Source organism: Chinchilla lanigera, unplaced genomic scaffold, assembly GCF_000276665.1.
Source record: "Chinchilla lanigera isolate Chin_1 unplaced genomic scaffold, ChiLan1.0 scaffold00008, whole genome shotgun sequence".
Classification (NCBI taxonomy): Eukaryota; Metazoa; Chordata; class Mammalia; order Rodentia; family Chinchillidae; genus Chinchilla; species Chinchilla lanigera.
In genome coordinates this window covers 8278474-8288201 of record NW_004955409.1, presented here as the reverse complement: position 1 = coordinate 8288201, position 9728 = coordinate 8278474, and the positions used below count along the sequence as shown (strand labels likewise).

Genomic DNA, 9728 nt, shown 5'->3' with positions numbered 1-9728 from the left:
CTCAAACTCACAACGATCCTCATGTCTCAGCCTCCTGAGTGCTGGGATTACAGGCGTGCGCCACCATACCCGGCATGAGAGGCCAGTCTTAAAGTGTGCATTCAGGTGACTCAGCCAAGTGACAGAAGTCACATTAATAGCTGCTTCTTGGAGCTGGGGGGAGACTGGCTAGGAAGGGATGCAAGGGGAGTTTCGGCAGCGGGGTGTGGGGTTCACGGAACTGTGGGAAGGTTTTGCATCCCGCCTGGGCGGTGGTGTAAGAGCTCCGTGGTTACTTTAAGGTCTGTACACTCTGTGTACCTCAATTTAAGATGCGTTACACAGCTCAGCCTTCTAGGAAAGAGCCAGGTGAGGGACGGGGAGTGAGGGTCTTCAGGGATATAAAGGGGACATCCCAGGGTAGCTCCAGGGAAAGGTGATCACCTGGCCTAATCTTCCCAGGAGACAGGAGTTTCCTGGGATGGGAATTCCAATGTTAGAACTGCAGGTGTCCTGGGCAGGTGTCCTGATCTCCCAACTCCTCCGGAGGGCGGGTGTTGAGAGAGCTTTGGGATCTGGCAGAGACGCTGGGGCCCCCAGGCCCCAGGATCCAGGAACTGCCCCAGCGGGCTCTGAGAGGGACTTGCCAGGGCCTCAGGGCAGTGGGCATCAGGGCGGACACTGGGACTTCAGGGCTGGAGGCACCTCCGTCCCTGGTGTCCTCCTTGGGCTGGGGTGGGCTGCCCCCCTTCAGAGTGGAGGGGAAAGGCCCAGGGACTGCACTGAGGCAGCGGGGCTTCCAGCTGGGCCTGGGAAGATTCCGGCTCAGAGAGCCCTGTCTCTCCCCGCCTTCGGGAGAATGACACAGCAACACATTGAAAAGGAAGCAAAACAGAGAAACGGGGACTCATGGGAAGACACCAGTGCTGTGTACTTCTACTTGCACGGCCGTCACAAGCAAACTGTCCCCCGCCCGCCTGGCTTCCCACAACCCGCCGTGGTGGCCTCCTCTCTCTCCTCAAGCATAGGGTGGATGGGCCGCGGGGCAGAGACTGCCAGCAGGGACAGCAACATGGGCCACAGAGCCAGGGCAGGAAACCAGAAGCGGCAGGCAGGGAGGGCGGGCCTAGAAGTTCTCGTAGTGGTGCATGAAGTGGGCTCGGTCCTGCTTGTTGATGAGCTGACAGGCCTTCTCCACGTTCTTGGTCATGCCCGGGGGGCCGCAGCTGAACACGCCAATCTTGCGGACCTGTGTCGGGTGACGGAGGAAGGAGAGGCTGGATCCCTGAGAGGCTTGCTCCCCACCATGACCCGCTTTCTACCCCGGGCCCCCGAGAGAAGGCTTCAGCTGTTGGGGAGGCGAAGTCTCTTCCAACACCTCATGCCACCCCAGGGCCGGAGTTGGGGTTCTCTGCTCAGAACTGAGCTGCACAGGGCAGGAGGGCCAAGACGACCAGCAGGGAAGCAGTGGCGTGGGGTGGGAAGGCTGGACCGACCTGCGGGTGCACCTCCTGCAGGGAGTTGAAGAAGGCCTCGAACGGGGGCCGGCCGAAGTGGGTGACAGAGCGCAGGCCCGTGAACAGACTCCGGTTCAGCACCTTCTGGAAGTGCCGCTCGCAGATGTACTGGGAGGGACGCGTGAGGTCACAGCCCGGCCTCGGGGCCAACTCCCAGCCCCGCCGGCGGCCGCGCCGACCTACCAGCATGGTGGTCCTGAGGTCGAACTTCTCGGCCAGCTGCGTGATGTAGATGTGCACGGAGACCAGCTCCTGGCGGTCGTTCTCCTCCACCTCCCGGATGATGTCGGCCAGCCACTCGAACTGCCGCTGGGTCCGTGTCACCCAGATGAAGTAGATCTGGGGACGCACGGGAGCGCAGGACCAGCTCGGCTCAGGACCAGCTCAGCGCAGGCCCCCTGTATCCGGGGTGCTTTCCCGGAGACTGGGAACCCCCAGGCACGCACAGGAAGTAGAGCTCTGACAGGCGCCAGCAGCCTGGCTCCAGGCCTCCAAGGGACAGATGCCCGCAGAGGCCCCTAGCTACACCTCGACCCTCCATCCCTCCAAGCCTGGCTTCTCAACTGCTGGGTGTAAATGGCCCCTGTGGACCCAGCACCTGGGAGCCAGGAGCTTTCTCTTTTTTGTTTTGTTTTGTTTTTTTCCGGTACTGGGAATTGAACTTATGACCTTGCACTTGCCAGGCAGGCACTTTGCCACTGAGCTAAATTCCTAGCCTGTCCGGAGCTTTCTCCATGCCCCGTGTGGAGATGCTGGGAAGGCGCCAGGCCACCTGCTCCCCATCTGGAGAAAGGAGGGGGGACGTTCACCTTTTTACAGAGCATCTGGCTGCCCAAGGATGACTTGAAGACCAGGTCTTTGAGGATGGAGGCGAAGGGGGTGACGCCGATGCCCCCTCCCACCAGCACCGACACCTCAAATTGATGCCACTCCTGGTGCCCCTCTCCAAAGGGCCCATCGAGGTACAGCTGCCAAGAGGAGAGAGAGGTGAGATGATCCCAGCCTCACCGCCACTCTGAGGCCAGGATCGGGCAGGCCTGTTCCCGGGGAGCGTCCCAGCCTGGTCTTGGGTAGCCGCAGTATCTAGGCCCAGGTAGGGCAAGCAGGGACCCTCTGCCAGAGCACAGGCTCAGAAGCGGGGTACCTTTGGGTAGGTGGCACTGCCTTTGCCTGTCGGGGGCGCATAGATCTCCCGGAGGCGGATGGTCCAGGGCCCCACCGCCCGGATGTGCAGGCTGAGCGTGTCCTCGTGGGGCGCGGAGGTCAGCGTGAAGGGGTGGTACTCATTGGTCCCCAGAGCCAGGCAGGCGATCCGCACCCACTGCCCCGACTTGTACTCGAAGCTCTGGGGCCGCTGGAACTGCAGGTGGGTCACCCCTGGGGATCGTGGGCAGGGAAGGGAAGCAGTCAGAAGTCACTCCTGGTACTTAGGACTGGCTCGTTTCCCCCTATACTCCCATGGCCCAGGGATTGTCGCAGGGCCACAAGGTCTCGGCCAGTGGGAGTGGGGGTCTCCCTTTCCGTCCTGGGTAACACATTCGGGGTTCTGCTTCCTTCCAGCCCTTCTCCTCCTTTCTCTTCCCTTTCCTGGTGAGGAATCCCCGCCTGCAGGATGAAGGGACTTGGGACCCCCGGGATCCCTCAGAGTTTACCAGACGTCCCTCCCTTAGCCGTACAGTAAGTCCTGAAGGTCAGACGGTGCTCTGACACCTCACTCCGTCCCCCACCTCCACGGAATCCCCACTGAGGATCCGGGCCATGTGCCTGACTCTGAGGCTCCCTGCCCTGGCCACCCATGCTGGGGTCTTTATCACCTGCAAACCCTGCCTTGCTTTCTGCTGCCTCCCCAGTTACTGGTGCCCCACTGTGTGCAGGTGCCCCAGAGGCCAGGCACAGCCCTTCCCTTCCCTGCCCCCGAGGGCTGCAGTGCCACCGGGAAAGCTTCCAGAGTCCCCAGAGGGTGTCAGGTGGCGAAGGGCTCGGGAGGCCTGAGGCTCCGCCGAGGCCGAGGAACCTGTGTCGTTGCTCCCCCCAGGTCAGGCCAGGCCGGTACCTGAGGGCAGCAGCTCGGCCTTCACCACGCCGATCTCCACCTTCTTCCGGCTCAGGCTCACCAGCTTGTCCCCCGCGTAGATGATGACCGGGGGCATGAAGTAGATGTGGAAACTGGGCAGTTGGATCAGAGCAAAGCTGCCATGGATGATGAGCTAAAGACACAGCCAGTTAGTAGAGCTTGGGCCCAGCCAAGCACTGGGCCCCGCTCGCCCTGGCACTGTCTGCCCACTGTGGCTTGGGCCGTGTACCTGGGTGGGTGGCACGGGCTTGAGTCCGAGGCCACAGATCTCAGGGCTCCGTCTGAGATCCTGGGTCTAAAGCTCCCTCCGTTACCCGCCTCTCACCTCACCTTGAGCCCCTCGCCCCCCGCCTGGCCTGCCCAGAAGAGGCCTCACCAGGGCGTAGAGCGCGACGTAGAGGTGGTGCGTCAGCCAGAAGCCCCGGAAGCTGCGGCGGCGGAAGTAGTGGGAGGCGAAGACGTACATGACGGCCAGGACCAGCAGCAGCAGCACCCCTGACATACCTAGGGGCAGGAAGACAGTCCGAGTGGCCTGGGCCGAAATACACCAGAGTGTGCTGCCACTCTGCCTCCCTTCCTCTCATCCCAGGAGGGCCTGGGGGGCTGGACCGGACCCCATGGTCCCTACAGACCAGTGCGTGTTCAGGGAGGTGTCCTCCGAGGAACCTCCAGGTCCCGCACCCACCACACCCCTACCTGGAACGGTCTCAAAGAACCACCAGTAGTACTTCGGGGGAATCTTGGACCTGTGGGGCAGAGACACAGTGAGCTCTGGCTGAGGCGGGACACCACCAGTGTCACGCACAGGCTGCCTCCTGCTGCTGGCCCTGGCTGCGGAGGTCAGGAGAGTTCCTGCCAGGTACCCAAGGAACATGGCACCCGGGACCCAGCACCCATCCTCTCACGCCCAGCCTTTTCCCTCCTGTGCTATTCTAAACTCTTGTTGCAGTTGCCCTTGGTTCCTTGGCACTAGAATTATTATTTTATAAGCTCCACAGGGGCTTATGTTTTGCTCACTCTCCATGCCTGGGTGCGGCACGGAGTGAATACTCAACAGGAGTCTGCCGAGTGACAGTATCGTGATGACCCTGCTCTCTGGCCCTGGATGGCCAACAAAGATGTGTCCGCAAGTGCCCGCCCAATGAAAGGATGGCAAACCAAGATGGCAGAAGCTGTGTGCCAGGGACCTATGGGAAAGAACGTCCAGCTTCTTCTCCGAAACACTTTCCCTGGCAAGTTCCAGCCAGGTCCCTTCTGAAGGGCAAGGTGACCACCTCTCGGCCAAGTGGGGCCCCCTGCACTTTCACTCCGTGAGGAGCGAGCGGTCCTGGCCACCTGTCCCTCTCACACCCTGAGGCCCGCTCCAGGAGACCCCAGAACTGACCCGACATTCACAAAGACGTTGGGGAACACGCAGGCCAGCAGGCTGGGGGGGCTGACTGAGAAGATGTAGAAATTGACCACGTGGCCGGCACTGTGTAAGACTGAAAGAGAGGCCCGTGTCCGCCATGCCCCCTGGGGCCCACACTCCCCCAGCCCGAGGGACAGAGGCGGCACAGGGAGGAGAGACGGGGCCTCAGGGCTCCCAGGCTCCTTGCCGTTGCCCCGTGGGTCGGGGGCTGCGTACTGGCCAGGAGGACGGCGCCCATGGCGATCCAGCGGTGGAAGTCCACGGCGGCGTCGAAGGGGATGTAGTGGTTGAGGAAGGTCTCCCGCAGGAAGGTGATGAGGTTGCGGCACATGGTGAGCAGGATGTAGGAGAACATGAAGGAGATGCTGGCCGCCGTGCCCCGCGACAAGATGATGCCCACGTACGTGGTCTCCTCGATGTCCGTGGGTGGTGAGGCGAAGGCGTAGTCTGCGGCCCGAAGTGGTGGATCAGCACCGCGCGAGGCTGGGCTGGGAGCTCCCCGCTCTGCCCACGCCCTTACAGTAGGCTCGCTCCGCGAAGAGGCCCACGCAGATGGCCGAGAAGATGGTGGCACACACGATGTGGCGTCTGTAGTTCTCCACGAAGCGCTTGAACTCCTGCACCTTCTGGGCCACGAAGCCACGCCGCATTTTCTCCTGCAGCGCCTCCGTGTACAGCCGGGGAGGCGGCCCCAGTGCCCTTCGCCAAGAGGGGACGGGTGGGCAAGGAGAACATCCCAGCCTGTCCCCAGGGCCACCCCTGCAAGCGGGCCAGGAGACCTCCAGGGTCAGGATGGGCCACAAAAGACAAGGAAGGAAGCCAGCTCCTGCTCCGACCCTCGCTCATCTCTGCCTGCCGGCCGAGCCCGCCTGTGACTCCTCCTCCTCCGCCTTGTTCTGCACCCCCCACCCTGCTCCCTGCAGCAGGAGCCAGGAGACCCCTCGCTACCATCCCCATGTTGTTTCTGAGCTGGGCCCTGTGCCTGAAAAATGGGAGTCAGGGCTGAGAGAGAATGTAAAGCTACTCCGGCCCTCTGGCCCCCGGTCGGGTCAGGGACAAATCGAATGAGACTCGGGATGGTCCCTTTAAGTCACGGGGGTGCAGGCAGGGCCCAGAGCCTCCGAGACATCGCTCCACTCCTCCATGGGCCCCAAGATCTGGGAAACACTCACTTTTTGCCAAACCTCTTCTTTAGCCCAGAACCTCCCAGCTCAGGGGTCCCTGAGGCAGAGGGTGCCAGGTCCGGGGGGCTGGAGCTGAGAGAAGGAAAGTGGGGCCTGTTCACGCCATGTCTTTGCAGCGTGGAGCACTGCCAGGCCGAAGCTCAGGTGGAGGCAGGGCGGCTCCTCTGTTGCCTGGAGTGGCAGGGAGAGGGCCCGGCTCCCCAGCAGCTGCGGGCGTGGCGGCAGCTGGAGTTGGGGTGGCCTGACGCCAGCCAGCCAGCCAGCCCTCCTCCCTCGGATATTCTTCAGGGGACTGGCCACCCAGCCAGCGCCTCCCCCTGCTCACCGCTCTTCTGGGGTCCGAGCGATGAATGAGACCCGACAGTTGCTGTTTTGCTTGAAGACGTCTCCGAAACCTGGAAGGAGAACAGGCCGCCTGGCTGCCCGGGGGGCAGTGGGGTGGGCGGCACTTGCCAGAAACAGGTCAAGTCCTGAGCTCTGATTCTAGTCCTGTTGCACGCTGGGCACCCGCTTCACTGAGCAGACAGCGCTGCCACTGTGTGCAATCAGTTAGAGCGGTGCTCCCCGGGCAGAGGCAAGCCGGCTCGTCTTTCTGTTTTTCTTTTTTGAGACAAGCTCTCACTATGTAGCCCGGGCTGGCCTTGAACTCATGCTCTCCCTGCCTCAGGCTCCCAAGTGCTGCCATTATAGGTGTGCACAGTCTTTACGTCCTCTGTGTAAAGAAAACGGTACCTCTTCCCCGGCCAGATGCAAGCGAGCACAGTGCCCCTGGCTGTGAGAGGTGTGCAGGCTGGCTTTCTGCAAGCATCTCCGTGTAGTGAGCAACCTGGACACCCGGATACGGCGGCACTGAATACCACAGCCCACTCAAGCCTAGGTGCCAAGGACTCGGGAAGAGAAAGACCCAGGCCTGTGCGGCAGGAACTCTGTTTGAAGATGTTCTTCACACACACACACACACACACACACACCTCTGCCTCCCCCTTTGACGCAGAGCTGCGTGAAGTGGAGCTCGCTATCGTGGTCCCGCAGCAGGAAGTGGAAATCCTCCCAGGTCAGCTCCTCCTTGTCCTGGAAGCCGGCCTCCCGGAACATGGACTCCACCACCTCGGCCAGCTGGGCCTTGGACAGGCAGTTGTTGGAGATCTCGATGAAGGACCTGGGGGACGCAAGATAGAACAGCCTGTCGCCCGCAAGGTCAGGCCCCGGGGAAGGGCAGGGTGTGCCGGCTCGATCTGATCCTGTACTGTGGTCACCCATGACTCGGGACATGGCACCAGCAGGTTCTCATCCAGCCTTAGTCCGCATGAAGGGGGCGGGTGGCCACAGGCGCAGAAGACAGGGCAGAGTTGAAGGTGACCTTGACCAGCTACAGAAAGCAGCCCTCAAGCATGGGATCTACGGCTGGGGATGAGCATCTAATCAGTGCAGGGCTGCGTCCCGGGCGCCCCATCCCCTTCTGTGGATGTGGCCCATGCCACCCCTGGGACTCCACTTCCATAACCCCAGGGAACCAGATGGTGGGCGGGGGTGTAGCTGCAAGGGCTGCCGCTTCCTGTGCCAGCACACAGCTTGCACACCCTGGAAGGAGAGGGCACAGCCCCGCAGGCCACGGACAGGAGCGTCTGCACGTGCAGTCTCACTGTGCTGTGGCAGTTTGTGGCCACGCTCTTTCCTGAGCTTGGACAAACCATCTACGCCAATGTGTGCAGGGCCAGCAGAGAAAGACCTGGGCCCGCACGGTGCAGCAAGCACCACGGTCGTGTTAAAAAGCATCGTCCCGCAGAGACAGCAAGACCCACAGTGAGGTACAGGGGAGGCGGGAGGGCTCAGGCGCAGTGCCACACCGCGGAAGGACAGACTGCAACCAGGCTGGGCCTTGCGGAAACCAGAGTCCAGTGGGGGCAGATGGACAGGGAGGGCACAGGGAGGGCAGCGCTCGGAGCCGTGGAGACACAAAGTGGAAGAAATGAAGAAGAATCAGGGCTGCGACATGGGCACCTTGAATGCCCACTATGTGCCAATCTCTTAATGTGCAGGAAGCCGATTCAACACGGGAGAGAGAGGAGTCCTGCCTCCGAACCCGAAGGGGGCTGTGTTACCCAGGCGACCTTAGTATGAGAAGTCCAGGGGGCTCAAAGCTGGTCCTTATCGGCCACCCAAAATGGAACCAGCTTAAGAAGCAGGGAGAGGCAAGGGCTGGGAGGCAGAGGAATGTCCCATGGTTTCACTGCTGGCGGGAATGCGGAGCGGCATTTAGAAGAGACCGAGGTCATCTGCCCATCATTTATCTCATCGTGTGAGACACCCAGTAAAGGAGCTTGCAAAGATCTGAAGGCATCCCAAGGGCGTAGAGGGCCTGTCCTGCTTTCCTGGCTAAGCCCAGGGGACAGCTCAGCCCATACCGCATCATGGTGAAGAATTCGTCCTTGGAGAGGAAGCCATTCCCATCCAGATCGTACATGGTGAACATCAGGCGCGACTTATCCTCCGAGGAGCCTGGGAGAGAGTGGAGGACGCAGCTACCTCCCTGCCCGAAGGTTTCTCAGATGGCCTGCCCTCCCCTGGGCAGGCCTCACCTTTCATGAAGACCACCAGGATGTCCAGGAACTCCCGGAAGGACAGGTAGCCATTGCCGTCCTTGTCAGCCAGAGAGAACATGGACTCCACAAACATGTCCTGGGGCTTCAGGCCCAGGGACTCGGCAAACTCAGCCCTGCTTAGCTCGCACGTCAGGGCCTCCCGCACCTTCCGGGACGAGTCCAGGGGCAGGCTGCCCGCGTCCGCCTGGTTGATGTCCAGCACCTGCACTCGGGCAGCAGCAGAGGGAGGGAAGGAGGGCACAGGTTCAGGGACTTCACAAGGCCCCAAGCGCACTTCAGGAAGGTGGAGGCCTGCTCCTGGTGCTTCCGGATGGTGGCTCAGGGCTCTGCTCTGAGGAGGGAGCTGGAGCTCAGAGCCCGCCCACTTCTCTCGGGACCCAAGCGCCATGCTGTGGGGACGGTGTTGAGGGCGGCAGAGCTGGGGGTTCGAGGACAGAGACTCTGGGGCAATGCTGGCTGCAGACATGGTGGACAAGCAGGAAAGACTGCAGCACGTGTGCTCGTGCACCAACCCAGCGGGGCTGCCACTGATCTGGTCTCTGCCCATGTGCAAGGAGTTTAAAGGTCACACGCAGCTACCATTTGTTAAGCGCCTGCAGTGTCCTCAGGTCAGGCACGGCGCACAGAAGAGAGATTTCCAAACTCGAGCCTGTGCCAGACCCACCTAGAGGGCTTGTTCAGGGACAGATCACTCCTGGTTCAGTCTGGCTGGGGAGGAGCCTGACGATTTGCATTTCTACAAGTTCCCAAGTGAGGGCAAGGGCAGGTGGTCCAGGGCCAACTTTACCAGCCTTACGGAACCCCTCGCATAGACCACCTCACCGGACCCTCAGCATAGCTTTGATCCCTGTTTTATAGATGAGGGAATGGAGACACAGAGTGGAGATGACGTACTTCCCAAGGTCATGTACAAGGACTGAAAGCTTAAATTAAAAAATGTATTACAGTAAAAATCATAAT

The 9728-nt window shown here is 61.3% G+C and overlaps 1 protein-coding gene across 1 annotated transcript in view; it reads right to left on the bottom strand.

Annotated features, from left to right (window-relative positions):
• Window positions 1-9728, bottom strand: part of Duox2 (dual oxidase 2) — a 17545-nt gene continuing 7817 nt past the window's right edge. Inside the window, exons 17-32 of the mRNA XM_013510065.1 lie at window positions 8745-8970; window positions 8571-8664; window positions 7137-7324; window positions 6491-6560; window positions 6154-6237; window positions 5502-5680; window positions 5198-5428; window positions 4955-5054; window positions 4267-4316; window positions 3947-4074; window positions 3550-3703; window positions 2641-2873; window positions 2306-2464; window positions 1680-1835; window positions 1476-1604; window positions 1-1228 (exon numbers count right to left, since the gene is read on the bottom strand). Coding sequence (XP_013365519.1) covers window positions 1106-1228; window positions 1476-1604; window positions 1680-1835; window positions 2306-2464; window positions 2641-2873; window positions 3550-3703; window positions 3947-4074; window positions 4267-4316; window positions 4955-5054; window positions 5198-5428; window positions 5502-5680; window positions 6154-6237; window positions 6491-6560; window positions 7137-7324; window positions 8571-8664; window positions 8745-8970 — 2304 coding nt within the window. The 3' untranslated portion in view covers window positions 1-1105. The remainder of the gene's footprint in view (window positions 1229-1475; window positions 1605-1679; window positions 1836-2305; window positions 2465-2640; window positions 2874-3549; window positions 3704-3946; window positions 4075-4266; window positions 4317-4954; window positions 5055-5197; window positions 5429-5501; window positions 5681-6153; window positions 6238-6490; window positions 6561-7136; window positions 7325-8570; window positions 8665-8744; window positions 8971-9728) is intronic.